This window comes from Tupaia chinensis, unplaced genomic scaffold (genome assembly GCF_000334495.1).
Source record: "Tupaia chinensis unplaced genomic scaffold, TupChi_1.0 Scaffold000110_1, whole genome shotgun sequence".
NCBI classification, from domain to species: Eukaryota; Metazoa; Chordata; class Mammalia; order Scandentia; family Tupaiidae; genus Tupaia; species Tupaia belangeri.
Genome location: NW_006159574.1, coordinates 1,946,186 through 1,970,303, shown reverse-complemented (window position 1 = coordinate 1,970,303; position 24,118 = coordinate 1,946,186). Strand labels below are relative to the sequence as shown.

The 24,118-nt window shown below is 46.9% G+C and overlaps 1 protein-coding gene across 6 annotated transcripts in view; it reads left to right on the top strand.

The window, feature by feature from the left end:
• LMBR1 (limb development membrane protein 1) overlaps positions 1-24,118 on the top strand; it is a 110,094-nt gene that overhangs the window by 81,898 nt on the left and 4,078 nt on the right. For 5 of the 6 annotated variants that reach the window (XM_027770059.1, XM_027770056.1, XM_027770055.1 and 2 more), the window contains 6 exons: positions 3,917-3,993; positions 4,594-4,671; positions 11,483-11,556; positions 11,794-11,884; positions 13,047-13,113; positions 20,051-20,212. In XM_027770059.1, the coding sequence (XP_027625860.1) occupies positions 3,917-3,993; positions 4,594-4,671; positions 11,483-11,556; positions 11,794-11,884; positions 13,047-13,113; positions 20,051-20,212 (549 nt within the window). Of the gene's footprint in view, positions 1-3,916; positions 3,994-4,593; positions 4,672-11,482; positions 11,557-11,793; positions 11,885-13,046; positions 13,114-13,702; positions 13,726-20,050; positions 20,213-24,118 lie in introns of those variants that run through there. The other variant, XM_027770057.1, reaches the window with a different exon arrangement.

Genomic DNA, 24,118 nt, shown 5'->3' with positions numbered 1-24,118 from the left:
TTTTGAGCAATTTAGTGGTCGTGAGGTGGTATTTCAGAGGTACCCTGAGTTGCATGTTCCTAGTGTAGTGTCCTGCTTTTGTGTTTCAGTAATTTAGTGGTCGTGAGGTGGTATCTCAGAGGAACCCTGAGTTGCATGTTCCTAGTGTAGTGTCCTGCTTTTGTGTTTCAGTAATTTAGTGGTCGTGAGGTGGTATCTCAGAGGAACCCTGAGTTGCATGTTCCTAGTGTAGTGTCCTGCTTTTGTGTTTCAGTAATTTAGTGGTCGTGAGGTGGTATCTCAGAGGAACCCTGAGTTGCATGTTCCTAGTGTAGTGTCCTGCTTTTGTGTTTCAGTAATTTAGTGGTCGTGAGGTGGTATCTCAGAGGAACCCTGAGTTGCATGTTCCTAGTGTAGTGTCCTGCTTTTGTGTTTCAGTAATTTAGTGGTCGTGAGGTGGTATCTCAGAGGAACCCTGAGTTGCATGTTCCTAGTGTAGTGTCCTGCTTTTGTGTTTCAGTAATTTAGTGGTCGTGAGGTGGTATCTCAGAGGAACCCTGAGTTGCATGTTCCTAGTGTAGTGTCCTGCTTTTGTGTTTCAGTAATTTAGTGGTCGTGAGGTGGTATCTCAGAGGAACCCTGAGTTGCATGTTCCTAGTGTAGTGTCCTGCTTTTGTGTTTCAGTAATTTAGTGGTCGTGAGGTGGTATCTCAGAGGAACCCTGAGTTGCATGTTCCTAGTGTAGTGTCCTGCTTTTGTGTTTCAGTAATTTAGTGGTCGTGAGGTGGTATCTCAGAGGAACCCTGAGTTGCATGTTCCTAGTGTAGTGTCCTGCTTTTGTGTTTCAGTAATTTAGTGGTCGTGAGGTGGTATCTCAGAGGAACCCTGAGTTGCATGTTCCTAGTGTAGTGTCCTGCTTTTGTGTTTCAGTAATTTAGTGGTCGTGAGGTGGTATCTCAGAGGAACCCTGAGTTGCATGTTCCTAGTGTAGTGTCCTGCTTTTGTGTTTCAGTAATTTAGTGGTCGTGAGGTGGTATCTCAGAGGAACCCTGAGTTGCATGTTCCTAGTGTAGTGTCCTGCTTTTGTGTTTCAGTAATTTAGTGGTCGTGAGGTGGTATCTCAGAGGAACCCTGAGTTGCATGTTCCTAGTGTAGTGTCCTGCTTTTGTGTTTCAGTAATTTAGTGGTCGTGAGGTGGTATCTCAGAGGAACCCTGAGTTGCATGTTCCTAGTGTAGTGTCCTGCTTTTGTGTTTCAGTAATTTAGTGGTCGTGAGGTGGTATCTCAGAGGAACCCTGAGTTGCATGTTCCTAGTGTAGTGTCCTGCTTTTGTGTTTCAGTAATTTAGTGGTCGTGAGGTGGTATCTCAGAGGAACCCTGAGTTGCATGTTCCTAGTGTAGTGTCCTGCTTTTGTGTTTCAGTAATTTAGTGGTCGTGAGGTGGTATCTCAGAGGAACCCTGAGTTGCATGTTCCTAGTGTAGTGTCCTGCTTTTGTGTTTCAGTAATTTAGTGGTCGTGAGGTGGTATCTCAGAGGAACCCTGAGTTGCATGTTCCTAGTGTAGTGTCCTGCTTTTGTGTTTCAGTAATTTAGTGGTCGTGAGGTGGTATCTCAGAGGAACCCTGAGTTGCATGTTCCTAGTGTAGTGTCCTGCTTTTGTGTTTCAGTAATTTAGTGGTCGTGAGGTGGTATCTCAGAGGAACCCTGAGTTGCATGTTCCTAGTGTAGTGTCCTGCTTTTGTGTTTCAGTAATTTAGTGGTCGTGAGGTGGTATCTCAGAGGAACCCTGAGTTGCATGTTCCTAGTGTAGTGTCCTGCTTTTGTGTTTCAGTAATTTAGTGGTCGTGAGGTGGTATCTCAGAGGAACCCTGAGTTGCATGTTCCTAGTGTAGTGTCCTGCTTTTGTGTTTCAGTAGTTCATTTTGCTTCTGCTTGAAAACAACAAAACAGCAATTAGCATTTAATTTAGTACAGCTTGGCTGGCAATAGAGGCTTTTAGTTTTTGTTTACATGAAAATATATTTGCTTTTTCATTTGTAGGGCATTTTTAAAACAGAACTTAGAGTTTTTATTCACCCAGCCAGGCTGGTGGCGCATACCTGCAACCCAGCTCCTTGGGAGGCTGAGGCCAGCTCAGACAGCCTGGCGTGGCGAGGCCCGAAGGGTTCCTATCTGGCCGATTGTCAGCACTGCCGAGACGTCACGGAGGTGACTCTGGCTTCTGGCTGTGAGGCATGCTGCTCTTGGGAAGGGTGGTGGGGATGGGCTTTCTGTCTTGCTGTCACACTTTCACTTTGCGTCCTGAGAGGGGTGTTCTTGGTATTTCTCCTGCTGGGGATCTCTGTCACCTCATGACTGTGGCTTGCCGACTCTCATGCTCTGGGAAAATTGTTGGCCATCATTTTATCGGGTGTTGCTTCACCTTGTTCTCTATCTCCTCAGACTCTAGCTACGTGTCTGCAGAGATCTTTGCCTCTGATGGTCTTCCGGGCGTTTCCTTCTTTCTGTAAATGTCCATGTCTGTGCTGTTTAGTTAGCCCGCCTCCCATCTCTCTCCTTAGGGCTGTCATCATTGTGTCAGGCCTTTCTGTTGAGTTTTTAATTTTGGTATTTTTCAGTCTAAAATTTCCAGTTCATTTGTAGATTCAAAATTACTGGTAAAAGTTGCTGTTTTGTCAGTGAATATTGAACATATTCATCATTGTTTTACTTCTTTCTGGTAAGTCCAATATGTGGATAATCCAGGACCTGTTTCTATTGTCTTTTCTTCTTTGTCCTATCTTCTGGGATATTCCTGATTATTAAATTCTAGAAACTTCGATACTTTCTTTTCTTTGGGAGAGTTTACTTTTGCTTCTGGTAGGCACTTGGAGTAGTGGTACATTAGTCTCATCCACATCAGTCTGGGATTACTCGAGGCTGGGTGTTGGGCGTTGGTCCTGGTGCAGCTTTCCGTCGGCCTCTCTGAAGGCCTGAGACGTGAGCTCTGGTGTGGACCCGACTGCACCGGCACCGTGAGCTCTGTACCTCTCAGGAAGCGCGGCCCTGACGGAGGCTCTGCGTGGCTTCCAGCCGCCCAGCTGCACCTCTCTGTTTCTCAGCCTCCTCCCCACTGGTGCGCGAAGGGGTAGGGACACGACAGGGTACAGGAGGCTCCCTTCCTTGCCCTCCTCTTTCCTCTAGGTTCGCAGTCTCTCAGACTCTGACGTTTGTCTCGCTGCATCCACTGAGTTTGCTGCAAGCTTGGCTTTGGCATCGTTGCTTCCTACCCACTGACTCCTCAGCCACGGGGTCAGTCCCAATTATGTATTGGAAAATGCCTTGCAGAGAAAGGTACTGCAGACTGGAGGGCTCGTGTCAACCCATTTCATAGAATATCAGCCCCTCCATTTTAATTGTTGTGGTAGTTCTTTGATCTCTTCATGTAGATTTTCGAAAGATGAGGTTTGACACATCCTTTCTGTTATTCTTGGCGTGGGGACTGGTGTGATGCAAGGTAGTCCATTATAGCTGGAAGTGGAGTCGCCTTCAGCCTTAGTAAACTGGAAGTGTTTCTATCTGGAGTGTGAGAATAGAGTACATTTTTATTTATGTTGCTTTATTTATTTAACTAGATATCTTTGTCAATATTAGCTGTGTATCAGATATAACCATTTCTCTACTTTCGAAGCACCCTGTACATTAACAATATATTCACTTAAGTGAAATGACTTTATAAAGTTGAAATTTAAACATCACAGGAGTGAACTGTATAATGTAGCTAACTGGTTTTAAAACTAACTTTTATAGTTTATGGAGAAAAATTAAAACAAATTTATGTTTTCTGAAAATTAAATTATTTTTATAAATAACACTGTATACTGATTAGAGCATTGTGGAATGAAAGTCACAGTTTTCAGATCACTAAAATCTTTCATTTTGTTTTCCTTCCAATAGAGAGACGGAAAAAGGCTTCAGCATGGGAAAGAAATTTGGTGTACCCTGCCGTTATGGTCCTCCTCCTCATTGAGACAGTAAGCCTCTGTCTGCCTGGTTAAACAGCCAGTTACACTTACTTACTTTAGCATCTGAGGATGGCAGCTCCCTCGTTAAACGGTTCCTAGTAAACCAATTTCCTACTGGCAGGACTAAAATCTACCTATGTCTTTATTTGATTAAAAAAAATAGAGGTGGAACTAATAACCTAAAATTAATGGTAATCTTTAAAGTACTCAAAATTATCTATTTCCTCATAAAAATAGGAAATTTGACTTTTTTCATTGAAAGTTAAGGAAAACAGAGGTGTTACACCCAGCTTGAAACTCTTGGCGAGAATATAAAAATTATGTTTTATTTTGTCACTAAGTTCTTAAGATTTTGTCTGTGGAGTTGTGTGTTTCCAATTGGCAAGATCACTTAGTAAAAGAATCTGTATTATTACCTTGACGTTGCCAACTTTGAAATAATAATAATTTGTAGAGTCCTTTACAATTTGCCCTGGGGTCTTTGGGTATAGTGCGATTAGCTGCTTGAGTAGAGTTCTGGGCTGAGACATGCGTCCGGCCCGTTGGGTGTTAACGCCGGGTGTTGGCGAGGTCCTTGCGGTGGGCACTAACGGCCTTTTTGTGTTGCAGTCCATCTCGGTCCTCCTGGTGGCCTGCAACATCCTCTGCCTGCTGGTCGATGAGACAGCAATGCCAAAGGGAACAAGGGTAAAGTAAAGTGCTTAAGAACACCTTTCTATGCAAAAAGTACCCCGTGTCCAGCCCCAGGTTTCAAGTACATCCATGAGGGCAGTGGCCTTTCTGTGCGCCTACGTCAAGGTGCACGGACAGTGTTTATAAACTCGATTTTATGTCCAGTGTTCTACTCTGAATTGGCAGGGTCTCTTTGAAGTATCAGGGTTTCCCTTTAGGCTTCATATCAGAGCTCACCTTAGTTTCACTGAGACTCGTATTTGTGAATCTTTAAGAAAATGCAGTGGTATGTAAGGATAGAGTCGATGGAGTCGCGTTGGTAACAGACACAGGTGTTTATCTACAGGGACTCAGGCTTTAAAAGTGCCACGTAGTTTATGGTACTGGGTCAAAATGCATGGTTACTGGGAGGATCAGATGCACTCCTGTTCATGAATTAACTCTCCTCGCTTGTTTACAAATTTGTAATTTTATTAGATTCTACTAATTAGTCTATTTGAATATATACTTCACATGAAAGGTAGTTACTACTAAATATTTACATTTGGGACACTTTTTTAAGTTTGTTTATAAAGTTTTGGATACTGAAAGTGGCATTTCAACTTTCCTGTTTTACTGTATTTTTCCTAAGTTGGCAACCCTTCCATTCCATGTAGAAATTACTTTAAAACTCTTGGGCCAATAGATGGTGTGGTGGTTAAGGTGCAGGACCCCATATGGCTTGACTCTGGGGTTTAAGTTCCAGACCCTGCGGCTTGAATATGAGTGTGTGTGTGTGTGTGTGTGTGGAGAGAGAGAGAGAGAGAGAGCACACACACACGTGTGCATGCCCAAAATCCTGAGAGGAGAACGGAGAAGGGATTACAGTGTGGCCATCACCCTGGGGAGGTGGTTTCTCACTTTCCTTCCTTCTCTGCCTCTCTCTGGTAAAAGTCTAGACAAACAAACAAGCAAAAAACAAGTCCTTTAGTTCTTGGGCTGTCCCTGTTGCATGGCAGTTAAGCAGCTCTCACATAGCCAACTGTGTGGCTTTAACCCTGGCCCTGGTGGCTTGAGAAACACACCAGGTGGGTGGGTAGAGAAATGGAGAGAAGGGATTGTGCTGTGACCACCCCGGGGGGTGTTTGCCCCCTCCCCCTCTCTGCCTCTCTGGGAACACTTGCTGTCCTTTGGCAAATAAAACAAACAAACCAAAAAAGCTCTTTCAGATTCTTATTATCACATCTCAGAAAAAGTCAGTGTTTTATCTGAGTTCTCCCCTTTATTTGGAGATGAAGACACCGAGTTTTTTCAGAACGCCATGTTCTTGCTCAGACCCACCCTGGCCTTCGAGGCCTTTGCCGCCTGGTACTGCTGTCATCCCAGCTGGTGGCAGCCTCTTCCCAGGGTGAGAGCCCTTGCACGTGGTCCTGGTGCCTCCCTCTGCACCCTTTCCTTCCCTTTTGTTTATGTGCAGAGTTGCTGATAGAGCAGGAGGTCACCTACTGTCTCTCTAGCTCACTTTACCACCCAGCAGCACAAGCCAGCTCCCTGTGGAACATTTCTGCGTCCCCCCTCAGTGCACATGAGTGGTTTGTGTATTGCAGGGGCTCCCTGTACGATAGTGTGCGTAAGTCAGAGACAGAGACAGAGAAATGAGAAATCACTCCTCTGGGGGGTGGGCAGTCCCTTTCTTCCATTCTCCTCTCGGGGTTTTAGGCACGTACACACTCACCCAGGATGAGTTTCAGGTCGTTGAGGTTGAGACTTGAACCCCGGTCAGCTATATGGGAGTCCAGCACCATAACCACTATACCACCTGCTGGCCCCAAAACAGATCATCTTAATCCAGCCTATTGGCTTCTTTTGTGAGACAGAATATTTTCCATGTTGATCAATAAGCCTTTTTTTTTTTTTTTTTTTTTTTGAGAGAGATTTTTGGCATAGGGCACGTGTGCTCACCAGAGTGATGGAGAGACAGAGAGACAGAAAGCAAGAAATCATGAATATATACTTCACATGAAAGGTAGTTACTACTAAATATTTACATTTGGGACACTTTTTTAAGTTTGTTTATAAAGTTTTGGATACTGAAAGTGGCATTTCAACTTTCCTGTTTTACTGTATTTTTCCTAAGTTGGCAACCCTTCCATTCCATGTAGAAATTACTTTAAAACTCTTGGGCCAATAGATGGTGTGGTGGTTAAGGTGCAGGACCCCATATGGCTTGACTCTGGGGTTTAAGTTCCAGACCCTGCGGCTTGAATATGAGTGTGTGTGTGTGTGTGTGTGTGGAGAGAGAGAGAGAGAGAGAGACACCACACACGTGAATCCTGAGAGGAGAACGGAGAAGGGATTACAGTGTGGCCATCACCCTGGGGAGGTGGTTTCTCACTTTCCTTCCTTCTCTGCCTCTCTCTGGTAAAAGTCTAGACAAACAAACAAGCAAAAAACAAGTCCTTTAGTTCTTGGGCTGTCCCTGTTGCATGGCAGTTAAGCAGCTCTCACATAGCCAACTGTGTGGCTTTAACCCTGGCCCTGGTGGCTTGAGAAACACACCAGGTGGGTGGGTAGAGAAATGGAGAGAAGGGATTGTGCTGTGACCACCCCGGGGGGTGTTTGCCCCCTCCCCCTCTCTGCCTCTCTGGGAACACTTGCTGTCCTTTGGCAAATAAAACAAACAAACCAAAAAAGCTCTTTCAGATTCTTATTATCACATCTCAGAAAAAGTCAGTGTTTTATCTGAGTTCTCCCCTTTATTTGGAGATGAAGACACCGAGTTTTTTCAGAACGCCATGTTCTTGCTCAGACCCACCCTGGCCTTCGAGGCCTTTGCCGCCTGGTACTGCTGTCATCCCAGCTGGTGGCAGCCTCTTCCCAGGGTGAGAGCCCTTGCACGTGGTCCTGGTGCCTCCCTCTGCACCCTTTCCTTCCCTTTTGTTTATGTGCAGAGTTGCTGATAGAGCAGGAGGTCACCTACTGTCTCTCTAGCTCACTTTACCACCCAGCAGCACAAGCCAGCTCCCTGTGGAACATTTCTGCGTCCCCCCTCAGTGCACATGAGTGGTTTGTGTATTGCAGGGGCTCCCTGTACGATAGTGTGCGTAAGTCAGAGACAGAGACAGAGAAATGAGAAATCACTCCTCTGGGGGGTGGGCAGTCCCTTTCTTCCATTCTCCTCTCGGGGTTTTAGGCACGTACACACTCACCCAGGATGAGTTTCAGGTCGTTGAGGTTGAGACTTGAACCCCGGTCAGCTATATGGGAGTCCAGCACCATAACCACTATACCACCTGCTGGCCCCAAAACAGATCATCTTAATCCAGCCTATTGGCTTCTTTTGTGAGACAGAATATTTTCCATGTTGATCAATAAGCCTTTTTTTTTTTTTTTTTTTTTTGAGAGTTTTTTTGCTATAGGGCACATGCACTCACCAGAAAGACAGAGAGACAGAAAGCGAGAAATCACCCTTCGGGGGGATGGCCATGCCTCAATCCCTTCTCCATTTTCCTCTTGGGATCTTGGGCACACACACACATGCGCCTGGCAGCCTGGCATGAGAGTTTAAGCCGCCAGGTCTGGGACTTGAGCCACGGTCAACTACATGGGAGTCTAGCAACATAGCCATTACACCAGCTGCTATTCCCAATCAATAAGCTTTTATAGGGGAGAAAAAAAAAATTTTCCTTACTGAAGTCCGTATACCAAAAGACAGATTAACAAGAGAAAGGCAAATGTATTTAAGATGCATTTTCCTGGATACAGGACCTTTCAGAAGTGAAGATGCAAGGAGACAGCGGCCCCTGTGTTCGGGGCTCCGTCTTGATGAAGAGCGAACCATACGAGAAGGTGCAGCTGGGCACGGCGACCCCATCTCAGGCCCCAGCTGGGGCAGAGCCAGGCCTGTCAGGGGTCTGCGTCTTTGAGGGGCTGTGCCTGTGCTCTGCGTAGGGGCTGGATCTCTTCCCTGAGGGTCGCAGACGGTCAGAGACAGCGACAGAGATACAGGCAGAGTGTGAGCTTTCTGGTTTCTGAAGCACCAAGGCGCCATGTTTTGGGAAAGCATGTCCTGAACCGCATCACCTTCTAGTCGCTTGCTTATTTCTTCTTCACGTGATTGGCACACGCTGACAGTCCCTGACCCTAACTGTACACGTGGAGTTCCTAGGGTCATTCTCACTCTCTACGCCAAAGTTAGGCCCACACGCACACGCACACACGCACACATCTGTGTATTGTTTATGGACTTATCTTGTTTTAGGCTCCCGGTACACACTAATCGTCTGGTATTTATTAGATAGAATTGAAGCCGACGGGTAAAATGGTCACTCATACCCAGGTCGTCCCTTTAATTAGTCAACCTTCAAAATACTATTTCTCTCCCTCCCTTCTGAAGGGACTGGTTGCTCATCTGATCTTTTTATTTTTTTAGTTCCAGGTAAAAACAGCTTTTGAAATAGATATAAGGTTTAGGACAAAATTTATAGCATCACTTTTTTAAAAAGGATTATTTAATTTCGTTTATTATTATTATTACTTTAATTTTGCAGTAGGGCATGTGTGCTCACCAGAGAGAAAGTGAAAAACGGCCACTGAGTCCAGGACTTGGGCCACAGCTGTCCGTGTGGGGGTCTGAGGCCTTAACCACCATCCCACCTGCTGGCCCCTTTCACCACTTGTAAAAACTCTGTGCTAACAGGTACAGCTCTCGGGCTGGCCCCGTGGCCTGGTGGTCAAGGCAGCCAGACCCCACAGGGCCAGCCACGCAGTTTGAGCCTTGGGCCGGCAGCTTGTGAAGCACACTGGGTGCACATACGTGTGCGCCCAAAGTCCGGAGAGGGCAGGGAGGAGGTCTTAGAGCGTGACCACGTGTGGGGTGGCCAGAACAATGGCAGTGTTCCGAAATTCGTGCTGAGGCGGAGAGAAGCTGTGTGTGAGCGAGTGGGCGGGGGCAGAGGAGGCCAGAGCTCAGGACCGAGGGTGTCCACAGCACCCGCTTACCTTCATTGAGCATCCGGCTTTGTGTCCTGGGGACAGCCCAGGGCCGTGGCCATCTCCATCAGAGACTCCCGGACCTCCTGATCCCTGCTTTTCTCTACTTGTGTGTCTGTGTACCTTATTTCTGTTTTTTTGTTTGTTTATTTTTCAGAGTTTTTTTACTATAGGGCATGTGTGCTCTCCAGAAAGACAGAGACAGAAAGTGAGAAATCACCCCCCGGGGGGAATGGCCACGCCATCATGCTGTCTCCACCATTTTCCTCTTGGGATCTTGGGCACACACGCACATGCGTGCAGTGTAAGTTTATACCACCAAGTCTGGGACTCAAACCGCGGTCGGCTACATGGGAGTCCAGCGACGTAGCCATTAGTCCATCTGCTGGTCCCCGTGTACCTTATTTCTGATCCACTGCCACTCCCCCTCAAGGTACGTCTTGCTGAGCAGGCCTCGACAACCACGCTCCCTGGGAATGCTTTCTCACGTTCCCTCTCTTGCTGTCTCACTCTTGAACTCATGTACTCTCCAGCAGGAGATGAGTGAGTGAGTAAATGAATGAATGAAATGATAAGTGAATGAGCAGTAAGTCTTTTGGAGCTCTGATTTCTGAGGAGAGATCTGGGGAGACTTCCCGGTGTGGACAGGAGGTACGCACTCACTTCCTGCTGCCCTCCGCCAGAGCTGACGGGCTCTGTCCCTGCCCCGGCGCCCCTGGCTGGGGGTGGTTTGAGCTGCACTGGCCGCTTGCCTGTGGTTCTCTCTTCAGTGGACGTGCTGGGAAGTAAATGTAGTTTTCTCTTAAGATTTTGTTAGCATTTTCCCTTCCTAGTTTTCTTTATTAAGAATAAAGTATACAGTACATGTAACATATACAGTACCTGTTAATTGACTATTTATCAGTAAGGCTTCCAGGCTGCTGTAGACTTTCAATACGTAAGTGTCTGGGACTCAAAATAGTGATAGGCGTGAGCCAGCGGGTGGCATGGTGGTTAAGGCAGCTGACTGTACAGTTTGAGTCCCAGACCCAGCAGTTTGAAGAACATGCCAGGCACATGTGATTGGGAGCCCAAAATACTGAGAAGAGAATGGGAGACAAGGAATTACTGTGTGGCCATTCCCAGGGAGAGGGTGTGTATGGGGTGTGCTTTCTAACTTCCCCTTCCTTTCCCTCCTCTCCGGCTTTCCCTCTTGGCAAGTGCACATACCCTATAGCAAACTAAAAAAAAAAAAAATGACGTGTGTGTTTTGCTTTTTGGGGTTTTTTTGAGAGAAATTTTTGCTGTAGGGCACACGTGCTTGCCAGAGAGAGAGAGCCAGAAATCACACCCCCCCTTCTCCTCCATTCTCCTCTCAGGATCTTGGGCACGCGTGCACACATGCCTGGCGTGAGACTTAAGCTGCCGGGTCTGGGATTTGAACCGTGGTTGACTACATAGGAGTCCAGCGATGTAACCATTGTGCCATCAACTGGTCCCTATATGTGGGTTTTTGACTGAGTTGGGAATCAGCACCCCTAACCACCATGTAGTTAAAGGGTCATCTGTATTCTGTTTTTAAAATATTTCTCCTAAGAATATGCAGGCGTTTTCCTCAGGGAGCACTTTGTTTTTAGCCTATAACTCTGAGCATAATTGTATCATTTGACAAGTAACTTCAATTACATTCTAATTAAATCAGATTTTTTTGAGCTTACTGAAAGTATTAGTGTGGTGGCTGAATCTGCTGAAAGTCTAGATGTTATTCTAAGGTATTACACATTTTAATTTCAGCCATCTCATTATGAGAGAACATTTTAGGAAAACCAAATCTAATGTTGTCACTGAATTCTGAAAAGTGTTCTCCATCCCCCAGGGACCTGGAATAGGAAACGCCTCTCTCTCCACGTTTGGCTTTGTGGGAGCCGCGCTTGAAATCGTTTTGATTTTGTATCCTTGCTGTAGCTGAGTATTCTGTGTCCGCAAAGCTTTTGTCCAGTTTTCTGGGACCGTGGCAATTTATTGAGACACTCGTCTAGATGCAAGAATAGCAGGTCACTTCCTCAAGCATTCAAAGTGGGTTTTTGCTTTATTTTGTTTTTCCTTTGGGTCTTAAGACTTTGGAGACAGCTGAGGACTTCAGGGTACTTGGATTCTTTTGGAGCGCTTTTTCCTTGATCCTCACAGCTATCTCATGGTGTCCTCTGTTGTCGGGTTCTACAGCCTCCGGTTTTTTGGAAGCTTTACTCCCAAGAAGGATGACACAACTATGACAAAGGTAAGGTAAAGTCTAGGTGACCGAGCCCTGCCTTCCCTTCGGAGACACACTGTCCTCCGTCACTGCTCGCATGGCTCCTGCAGAGAGAGGTGCCGTCTGCGTCCCCCGAGCAGGACTGGAGGGCTTTAGAAACGGGGAGTGGGACCGGGGCGTGCTGTCTAATATGGATTGCATCCATTCCCCGGTAAGTGCATGGACACAGAGCTCGTTAACTAGTTTTGGAGGGCTCCTGAGAGGACTCCTTTTCTTCCGAAGAAAACTTCCTGCGAACGAGTAACTGATTGAGGGAACTGTACTTCAGGGGGCTTGTTAGAAATCTGAAGAACTTGCTTGCTACAAGTAGTAGAGACAAAGGATTTCAAATCTGAATAATTAAACTAAGATGGAGGAGTCCTATTCAGAAGCATTTTGTAGTCTGAAGCCAATGTGGCTTTCTGCAATATGTCATTGGTTTCAGAGTATGGATGGTGACTGAATCTTTGTAAAATATCCCCACAGGCGGACAAAGGAGTGGCTAATGAGAGCTGCTGGCTTAGCTCCTTTTATTATATGCTCCATGTCTTAACCTAGTAAAGCAGAGAGGTTATTGTATACATCTGCACACACACGCCACTGTCACTTCTTTAAAGTCAGTAAGTAGTGGCGGCGTCAGTGTCTAGCCTGGGTCTCATAATTGCCACGAGTGTTTTCAGCTTCTGTTACCGACTGGGAGGGAGTAAGCACAGCCACACTGCAGACGAACTCCTCGAGTTTAAGTGTTCAGGATTCCCACGCTAACCGAGGTAAAGGAATTACACATATTAGAAGTACTGTAGATACTATGTAAGAGATCTCGCACAGTAGCCTGGCTTTAAGAATATAGCCAGAGGTATCCTCTCCTGCTTTACCAGCAGAGCTTCCAGCAGCTGCCAGCCACAGCCAGTATGTGGGGGCATTGCCCGGTAGAGGTGAGGTGTTCTGTAGCTTCTCACGTGCCAGGTACTGCAAGCATCAGCTATGGGTAGGAGAAGGTGGGTACTGTTTGAGAACTCTGCATCAGGTACTATCATTAGGAGCTTGGCACAGTGCAGCCAGTAACTAGAGTGCAGGCCCAGAAGGTCCACAGGCTCGGTCACCACGTCTCGCAGCCACTGAGCGCCTGGCCCTCCCTCCCTCACGACAGATCATCGGGAACTGCGTGTCCATCCTGGTCTTGAGCTCCGCCCTGCCTGTGATGTCAAGGACACTGGGTAAGTTTGCATGGCAGGTGTCCGGGTAAAGTGGGTAAGATTAAAGTAATGGTACTAAATGATTGAAGTTTTACTTCCTAAACTTCAAACAGATCCCCTTTGAGGGGGCCAGCAGGTGGCATAGTGGTTAAGGTGTTGGATTCCCACATGAACGACCATGGTTCAAGTCCTGGACCCAGCAGCTTGCAAAATCACAACAAACATATAGATAAATAAGAGAGAGACCCCCACTTTGAAGTGCTCCACCCACATCATCTCGTACCTTCAGTTCTGAACTAGTGTCTAGGGCCATACCAGACTCTAGCAAATACCTTTACCACTACTTTTTAACACACGGGCTGCCCACCCCGACACATTCACAAGGTGGGCATTTGATTCCCCCAGTTAGGAAAGTGTGAATTAAAGAGGATGAATGTTTAGTGTCCAGAAAATGTTCATTTCCTTAAGGAGATTTTAAAAATGTATAATTTGGTATGATTTCAGAATCGAAAATTAGTGAAGTCACTTTCTGAGAGCACAACTGATTTAAAGGACACCCTTTGGTCCTTCAGTTTTTACTTGCTTGTCACTCACTGTTTTAATCTTTCAGTTTACTGAGAATTTTGATGACCTTGGAAGAGTAAAACAGATTTCCACTTTGTCTCTGAAGTCATTAACTAAGGATCCTCTTGGCCTTGTCTTACAGAGCATCATTGTGACTCTGCTCAGTTCTTGGCTAGGTATGATTTCGGGTGGAGGTTTCCATCGAGCAGTTCTGCCTGACTCTCTAGATTTAGGCACTAACTTCAGAGTACCGGCAGATGCCGAGAAAAGTCCCATCTTTCAGCATGAGCAGCTGTTCACAGCTTCCACGTGAGCTGTGCTGTTGCCTCGTGCTTGAGCCCCGACTCGCAGTCAGGGACACAGGCAGTGCCAGGGGTGCGCGCTGGGTCCCCTTCGTGGTGTTAGCCTGCGTGGCGGGAGTACCAGCGCGGGACAGGGACAGGCTCATGGGAACCCTGCCCAAGTGAGGGTCTTGTTTCTTGTCTCGCTTCAAGGGCCTGTTATTGTTTCAGTATCTGCTTGTGGTGGGTTTGTCCTGAAAGTGCGGAAATGCACACTTTAGTAACCTGACTTGAAGCCAGCCGCTACCCTCTGTACTGTATGACAAGCCATCCAGCACACTGCTGTGAAAGTAACAGCTTCCTTACTATTTTAACGTTTATGAAACTCATTTAATGTGCTTAGTTACTTAAGATGAATTGCTAGTCGTTAATAGTGATTTTACGGAAGAAAATTACATGCTGGGTATAGTTTTAATACAAAGAAAACAAATAAATGGCAAAATTTACTTTTTGAAGACCAACAAATTAAATTCCAGAGTAGTTTGCCATAGAGATAAAGAAAAAGAAAAAAAGAAAGATGGGACAATTAAAATGCAGCCAACAAATGCCTGGACCCAGCTGTCCAAACAGGATTAAGGGAGTGTATGAGGTACAGTGAGGCATGTGGTGCTTTCACAACATCAGCACACACTGTATTACATGTTATGCCCGGTGGCAGTGAATAGATGAAAAGAAAGAAATACGTTAAACAGATTCATAGAGGCTTTCACAGTATGAAAAAAGCAAATTTCTAGACTAAAAGAAAAAGCTTTAGTTTTAGTATTATGGGAAATGCAAACCAGAGAGTTACTTTGTAATTCCTCTGTTAACCCTTCAGAATTGAGTCTTTTGATTTTAAGAAGATAAAATACAGAGAATTGTCATGAATACTATCCTAGTGTGTAACAGGACTTTGATTTACTAGCTGAAAAAGCTTATCAGATGGAAAATAGAGAGTATTTAACAACCGAGCCCCAGGCTGGGAAGTGCTCTGGCTTTCTCGCTGCCCACAGGAGGGCCCCTGGCCACGGTGGGGGCTCCTCTGCTGCTGGGGGTCGGCCAGCAGCACGTCCCTTACAGCTCGGCAGTGGCAGGGAGCATTCCAGTTTAGCAACAGATGTGCGGTCTCCCCTTATTTCAGCAGTTTTCTTAGCAAAGACTTTTCATTTGATCACAAATTAAATCCAGCATGAAATACTTAATTTGGTGATATTTTCGCTTTGATGAAACTCTTCTATTTTTTTTTTTTTTTTTTTTAATTTGCTATTGGGGCCAATGGTGGTCTGGTGTTTGGGGCGCTGGACTCCCACATGGCTGAGTCCCAGACCTGGGCCCTCGCTTTCTCACTCTCTCTCTCTCTGGTGAGTGCACGTGCCCTGTAACAAATAAAGAAGAATAATAATGATAAATAATTTTTAAAAATTTGTCGGCTGCTGCTTTTGCTGATCATGGGTGTCACCCAGAGCTCGGGACACGCACAGTGTGATGCAGCATACGTACTGAAGAGTCCTTTTCACATAACTCGGTTTGTTCGGATGTGGACAGTTCATACTAGTTGAAAAGTCCCCCTGAGTAAAATGCATCACTTGCCGCAAAGAATTCAGCTGTGAGGAGAGTGTCGACCTTGTGTTTTGGGCAGATGTGGTTTCATTATCTACGGGGAACAGAAAGCACCTGCCCTTACAACCCAGCTCGAGCTCCTCAGAGACCTTGGAAAGCAGTACCAGCCTCCTGGCATGCCCCAAACCCTGGCTTTGGCCCCGGAGGCTTCAGTGTCGAGGAATTCAAATGTGCGGGATCTGCTGTCCCTGCCCAGTCTCACAGCCTGAGGCACTTAGAGGAGATGGCACAAGGAGGTGGGGACGGGAGGGCTCACATTACCTGTGGGTGCCCAGACGGGTTCGTAGTGAAGGATTTTAAATGTCCACTCAGTTTTGTCAGCCGGATGGTGTACCATTGTTGTAGGTGCTCTTATTATGCCTACTTAGGAAACACAGAGGGTGGCAGTTTTTGAATTATTCTTTATTTGAAATCATCTTTAACCCAAAGGGAAATTTTTTTATCAAATGCAAACAAGTCTCTGAAACATTTTTACTAAGTCGTACTTTAAAAAAAATTGCTAGAAGATTGTGCACTCATCAGAAAAGAACACAAAAATTACTTTCACCAATTTGTACTTTTGAAAAAAGTTTGCTAGAATGTGTGTGTGTTTACTGGGGGAGAGACTGAGAGAGAGGCAGAAAGTGAGACAGCACCCCCATCCCTGGGGTGGCCACACCGCAATCTCGTTTGTTTATTTTTGCAATCCTTTTTTCCATCTCTCCTCTTGGGATTTTGGACCCACGTGCACAGGGACCCAGTGTGTGTTTGAAGCTGCTGGTCTGGGACTCGAACCGTGCAGTTGGCCATGGAGTGGTGGTGAAGGCGGTTGGATCATACATGGCTGACCGAGACCCTGAAGATACTTCTCAAATCAGCTTGAGTTCATTTTCAGTTACTCCTACATGCTTCTCATCTGGGCCTCTTACAGCCTCTTGTGCAGAAGCCGACGTGGGTTACTTCCTTTCGCTTCTTGTGGAGGGGACCTTGCCTTTTTTGCAGTCTTTATTTGGGGTTTCATAAATATTTTACTGGTCTTTACCCTTGGCTTTCCCTCGCTGGTTCTAGTTATGAGATGGAGATAAGTGTTGCTGTCACAGACGCGTAGCAAAGGAGCTGACGAGATAGAAATATAATCATAAGTATGCTCTTAGTTACATCAATATAAAAATAATTCCAAACCCGTATTGCAAATTTCTCAGCAAAAAAATTGCATTTGATGTATTATATTTAGGTACATTACAGAAAGTAAATGAATGGTATTAATTCAGTTTTGAGTGATTACTAACGTCCTTATATTTGAATAATAAATTTGTATATGGAGTTAGGACTTAAGGTTTCTTAGAAGTGTCTGCCTGTGTTAAATGTCTAAAGCAGTTGAGAGTGACCGCTGACGACAACTGAACACGTGTACTCTCGGGGCCGCCTTGTCCCGCTCTCCTGTGCTGCCCTGTTTCGGGGCACGTACTCTGAGAGAACCTCACAGTAGTCACGCGCACCTAAATTTAGCCAGTTGCTGATGTGTAGATACTTTACGTTTAGTATGTTATAAAACAATTGTCATATAAAAACAATCCCCGTCAGGGTCACTTAGCTAGAAGGAACCGCAAGGGGCAGTTTAAAATACGACAGTTACGAGCAGACACGTGAGCGTCTGTTATGTGTCTGGTACAGCTGGCGGGCTTTCACTCTGTCTGCCATTTACAGGAGGGCTCATCTTTGGTGTTGTATGTCCTGTAGGTTTGGACATGCATGTAATGATATGTGTTGTACCTGTCACTGAGTACATGCCAGTGCTCTGCCTCTTCATCCCCCTCTCCCTCCAACCCTTAAAAACCACCACTCTTTTCACTGTCTTCACAGTTTTGTCTTTTCCAGAACATCCTAGAGTTGCGATCATGCAATCCGTGCCTTCAGATGGGCTCCTTCCACCTCGCAGTACACAGTCAGGCTTCTCCATGCCTTTTCGTAGCTCGAAGTTCATTTCCTTCAGTGCCGAATCAACCCCACTGTCTGGATGTGCTACACGGATCTTCTCACCTATTGAGACACATCGGGGTTGCCCCAGGCTTTGGTAGCTATGACTAACTGTGTGCGCAGGCTTTTATATTTTTATTTTTTTGGAGAGGTTTTTTGCTGTAGGGTGCATGCGCTCGCCAGAAAGACAGAGATAGAAAGTGAGAAATCACCCCCAGGGTGGATGGCCACGCCACAGTTCCTTCTCCTCCATTCTCCTCTTGGGACCTTGGGCACGCACGTACACACACCCGGCGTGAGTTTAAACCTCTGGGTCTGGGACTCGAACCGCGGTCAACTACATGGGAGTCCAGTGACATAGCCATTACACCACTGCTGGTCCCATGTGTAGGCTTTTGAGTAGATGTAGGATTTCACCTCCTTTAGGTAGGTTCCCAGGAGCATGGTTGTTGGTGTCTGGTCAGAGTACATCAGTTCTGTGAAAACACTGCAGGCTGCTTGGGAGGGCAGCTGTGCAGGTGGATTCCCCAGCTGTGGCGTGGTGACCTGCTGCCGCACGCCCTCACCAGTGTCTGCGATGGCCAGACTTTTGGACTTGGGCCGTGTTAGCAGGGGTGCTGACCTGCTTTTTGTATCTAAATTAGCTCATACTTCCTAGGATTTGTGTGTGTGTGTTTGTGTGTGTGTGTGTGTGTGTGTGTGTGTACGTTTTCACAGTGAAGGAGGAGAGAGCGAGCGCCGCCCAGTGGCTCATGCGCCATCCCGAGGTGTTGAATGGTTGTGGCCAGAATTGGCGGCCTTGCCTTCTTCCAGATCTTAGGAACCAGGATTTTCTCCATTGATTATGATGTTATCTGTGGGTCTGTAAAATAAAGACGCATGTGTATATACATTTATCTAGCCTTTTTATGTTGAGATAAATTTCTTTTATACCTACTTCGTTGAGAGGCTGTGTTAAAATGAAATTAAAAGAAAAAATACAGGCTGCGTTTCTCAGCACAAGCTCCACTGAGTCCGAGACGCTTTGGTCTGTGGTGGTGCCGGTCAGGTGGGCCTTTCCTCGAGAGCTCAGAGCCCTGGGGATTTAGTCATGCCGGTGCAGGCGCTCATTTGGCTTAGGGAAGAGAAATGGGTACTCTTTTTTAAAATGAAATTTCTTTTTTTAACTTTATTTATTTATTTTAATTTGACCAGAGAGGGACAGAACTGGGTGGGGGGAGAGCAAGAGAGAGAGTGAGAGAGAGAGAGAGAGAGACAGACTAAGCCACCAGGTCTGGGACTTAAACTACGGTTGGCCATTTGGGAGTCCAACGCCCTCAGTCCCCACAACAGCTGCTGGCCCCCCCAGATGGGTACTCTTTAAACATTTTTAAGATGAGGAAGTAAAAAGAAGTCAGAAGGGGCCGGTTCAGGACTGTGAGGTGTGCTAGTGGTCTCCACCAGAGTTCTCGGGAAGTTGCCCTCGCTTGAGAATGAGCAGGAGCCGTGCCATCGTGCGGGAGGGCTCAGGGAGCCTTTCCCGCTCTCTGCTGGGCCTTTAGCCTTCCCCCAGCCCCCGCTGTCCATGATGGAGCGCACGTCTGCACGGGGGAGGGAGGCCCGCTCATGGCCCAGGTTCCGTGCTCCGGTCCTCAGCCGGCCAGAGCTCGGGCTCTTGGGGGATGCCCAGCACGTCTCGGCTGACCAGGCTCAGACTCAAGCCCTGGCCGCCCTGTGGGTGGGAAGTGTTTTCTCGAGTCTGTGCTGTGGAAGAAGTGTAGAGGGCTGTGAGGTTTGGGGGAGAGGGGGAGCCAAGCTTTCGTCTGCGAGGAAGTGACATTTGAGTAGATAACAAAATGAGGACAGGCAGTCCTGGGGAAGCAGCGGGGACCGGACGGGCTGAGGTCTGCGCAGGCGTTCCTTCTCACCTGACCCCCGTCCCGTTACCGGTGACCGCCATCCTGCTCCAGGTGCTGTGCCCCGCCCATCCACCCCGTGTGAGTGGCAGGGGAGGTTTCTTCTCAGTGTTAGCACAAATGCCGGGCAAGTGGCCAGGGGCGTTGCCCCAGCCTCCCTGCTCGTGACCTGCAAGGACAGGGGGGTGTGTGAAGTGGGAGGGACTGGCTCGAGGCTGACTCACTGGTAACAGAGCATTCGCATCACAGAAGTAAAAGTTTATGGGATTCTGATTTGTACTTTTCTTCCTAAATTGTGCCGTCAAGTGCATTTGCTTGCTGGAGAGAGAGCATGCGAGAGCGAGCCCCTCCTCAGAAGTGGCCACGCCACAGTCCCCGCTTTTGCATCTGTCATGCTGTTCGGGGTACTCGGCACACGCGCACACGTGCCCAGCCTTCTCAAGCCTCCAGGTCCGGGACTCACCGTGCAGTTGTCCGTGTGGGGTCGAACCGTCCCACCATCATGCCACAGGCTGGTCCTGATTTAAACTGTATTTTGTAGCAAATATAAATATATCTTACCTGGTCTTATTAATAAGGGCTTTTTTTTTTTATTTTTAACAGGAATCACTAGATTTGATCTACTTGGAGACTTTGGAAGATTTAATTGGCTAGGAAACTTCTATATTGTATTATCCTACAACTTGATGTTTGCTATTGTGACAACATTGTGTCTGGTCAGAAAATTCACCTCTGCTGTACGAGAAGAACTTTTCAAGGCCCTAGGTAATCCTAAGGTTTATGGGCATTTCCCCTTCTTCCTACTAATTAATAATTTTGACATTTGAGTTAATTTTAAGGTTTTACTATTTAGATTTCCAAGTGTGTAAACCTTAGAGGTTAAATTCATTTTTTTTTTTGGAGAGGTTTTCGCTATAGGGTGCGTGCGCTCGCGAGACAGAGAGACAGAAAGTGAGAAATCATCCCCCAGGGGGGATGGTCATGCCGCAATCCCTTCTCCTCCATCCTCCTCTCGGGATCTTGGGCACGCACGCACATGCGCCCAGTGTGAGTTCTAAGCCACCAGGTCCGGGACGCGAACTGCAGTCGACTACGTGGGAGTCCAGCGACATAGCCATTACGCTAACTGCTGGTTCTCTAGAGGTTAAATTCTTGATCTCCTACTTGTTAATTATAATTTTGTACAAAAGTACGTTATGAACCCTCAGCTTTCTTATCTGTAAAACAGGGCTATTCCCTCCTTTTGGGCTGATTGTGAATATTAGCTGAAATAATTCTTGTAAGGGCCTTAGCATAGTGCCCAGCACACTCTGATACTCAGTCACGAGTAACTCTTCGAATGTTGTGGTGGTGGTGGTTGTGAAAACACAAGGCTAAACTGTGTTAAAAGCTTATTTTTGATAATGTTACCTTTTAATCTTTTTTAACTGAAGCTTTTTTTGAGTATTCAATTTTAGCAGTATCAGAGTGACCCACAGTTCTGTTTAGTAAGCCCAATAATTCAGGAAAAAACGTGGGCATCTTGCACAGGTCGGAGAGTGGGCTTCACTGTTGTGCACCGTGGACCAGGTGCGCCGTGACTGTGAGACAGCATTAGGGGTAGCTGAGGGGGGCTTGCACCTGTGAGTGTGTTTCTCATGCTCAGTTCACGTGTTACATTTTAAGAACATTAGGACAGTATAAACTGTCTTGGGCTTAGGGTATGTAATTTTTTGACCCAGGAGGGGAAAGCAATGACTAGTCGAGAATGGCAGAAACCCTAACACTCGCTTATTTCCCTGAGTCGGTACTCCGTCTTCCACGGCGGCTTCGGCTGTAGCAAAAGCGACTTCCTGTGGGCGGACTCTTTACGGTCCATCTCACATAACTTTATTTGGGCCACAGTGAGGCTTCTCATACCTTCAAGCCTTTCCAATCTGCACTTTTGTTGTTTTTAATTTTACCTGAGGGTAAAATGCACTTGCTAGAAAGAGACAGACAGAGACAGAGACAGTGAGAAAGCCCTCCCTCCTTTTGGGATTTTAGGCACATTCAGGGTGTTTCTCAAGTCGTTGACTTTGGGACTCGAACCACAGTTGGCCACATGGGATCCAGCTGCCTTAACTACAGTGCCACAGGTGGGTCCCTAATCTCTTGATGTTTGAAGGGATGCCCTTAGAGAAGGAAAAGAATTTTCAGATTATGTATTGAGCACAGAAGTCTGACCACTTTTTTCATATTCCCAAGTTCTTTTTTTTTTTTTTTTTTAAATTTTTTTTTTTTTTTTGAGAGATTTTCACTGTAGGGCGTGTGCGCTCGCCAGACAGACAGAGAGAGACATAGAGACAGAAAGCGAGAAATCACCCCCCAGGGGGGATGGTCACGCCGCAATCCCTTCTCCTCCATTCTCCTCTCGGGATCTTGGGCACGCACGCACACGCGCCTGGCGTGAGTTTTAAGCCACCGGGTCCGGGACACGAACCGCGGTCGACTATGTGGGAGTCCAGCGACATAGCCATTACGCTAACTGCTGGATCCCCATATTCCCAAGTTCTTTTCAAAGGGCCTGGAGGAGTCAACTTATAAACATTAAAAAGAGGCTCTGGCCCGTGATAATGGGGTGCCCCTCACCTGGCCCTGCAGTGGTGGTTTTGTGATGTGCCGTGAGCCTTCTTACCTCTGATGTGACAGTAAAGCACAGGCATGTTTTTGGGAATGAAGAGTTGTGTTTTTCTTTAACCAATTACTAACCAAAGGAAACTTTTTTCTTTTAGGTTTTTGCCATAGGGTGAGTGCTGCTGGTGGGGGTAGGGGACCACTGCATTGCAGTCCCTTCTCTCTCATTCTCCTCTCAGAATTTTGGGCACACATGCATACACGCACACCTGGCATGATTTTCACAGGCCGAGACCGGGTCCAGCACTTGAACAGTGGTGGGCTATGTGGGAAACCAGCACCTTAACCACCACGCCACCTGCTGACTCCTCCAACCTAAGAATTTTTTTTTTAAGAGATTTTTCTTTGGTATAGGGTGAGTATGCTCACTGGAGACAGAGAGACAGAAAGTGACAGAAATCACCCCCTGGGGAGATGGCCATACTGCAGTTCCATCTCCTGTATTCTCCTCTTAGGATCTTGGGCACACATACACATGGGTCTGGCATGAGTTTAGGCCACTGGGTCTGGGACTCAGACTATAGATGACTACGTGTGAGTCCAGTGACATAACCACTATGCCATCTACTGGTCCCCTGCCAACCTAAGAATTTCTGAACCCACCTATAACCTAGGAGTTCTAGATGTCCCACCTTTTTGAACCAGACCAGTGTAAAAACTCACATTCATCTGCAAACTTTGTATCTCTCCAAACAAAATAAAGGGGCCTATTGCACCTGTGCTCCTGGAGAGCCACTTCGGGCCTTCTCTGGGCCTGTCCCCAAGTGTGGCGGTGCTGAGAGCAGGCGGCCTTGTTTCTGTTTCTGCAGAGCTTGGTCATTTCCATGGGCAGTATCCACATCTGTTTTCCTTCCAATACCTGTGCCCCCAGGGATGGCTGATAAACTATCAGTCTGAAAGGAAAAGATTACATGTCATTTTAGCCGAAGCATCAGCTAATTTATGGATTATAATGCCTACGTTTCATAATGTTGGCCAAATTCAGTACTGCAGGATGAAGTGGAATCAGATGGTGCTTTCGGTCAGTTTCTGGAGTTAAAACTTAATTTTTAAGCCTCTTGCAATATCAGCAAGATTAGTTAGCTGTATTCTCAGATTAATTCCCATTTACTGTTTAACTGACTGTGTACAAAAAATGAAGCAAACAGTTTCATAGAGGATTTGTAAAAACTCACTGTCAGAGGGTGACTTCCAGAAAGGAGTTCTGGCAGGATCTGCTGTTCCAGCTGTGCCCAGAGCTGCTTATGTGCTGCAGTCCTCACAGGCCTCTGCCTGAGCTGGAGCCACTCCCACCTCCATGACGCCCCTGAGTTGCTCCTCTGCCCATGCCTGCCCCTAGCAAGCTGCAGCTCACTGACAAACTTGGGAGGCTCGCATGACTGTTTAGGGCCAAGAAAGTCCTGGGCTGGCAGCTTCCGTGCTGTGAAGGGTAAGGTCAACAAGTTATTGTGAGCAAGTCTTCGGGCTTGGTAACCTTTGTGTTCTTTCTGGCAGGGGCTGAAGCTCCTGATCAGTTAGTGTGTCTGAATGACTGCCACAGCTACTCCGAGTACTCCTGCTCGGGGCTAGGCCACAGCTACTCCGAATACTCCTGCTCGGGGCTAGGCCACAGCTACTCCGAGTACTCCTGCTCAGGGCTAGGCCACAGCTACTCCGAATACTCCTGCTCGGGGCTAGGCCACAGCTACTCCGAGTACTCCTGCTCAGGGCTAGGCCACAGCTACTCAGTACTCCTGCTCAGGGCTAGGCCTCAGGTACTCAGAGTATTCCTGCTCGGGGCTAGGCCTCAGGTACTCAGAGTACTCCTGCTCGGGGCTAGGCCACAGCTACTCAGAGTACTCCTGCTCGGGGCTAGGCCTCAGGTACTCAGGGTACTCCTGCTTGGACCTAGTCCTGAGGTACTCCTGACACTCTTGCTCGGGGCTAGGCCTCAGGTACTCCTGACACTCCTGCTCGGGGCTAGTCCTCAGGTACTCAGGGTACTCCTGCTCGGGCCTAGTCCTTAGGTCCTCCTGA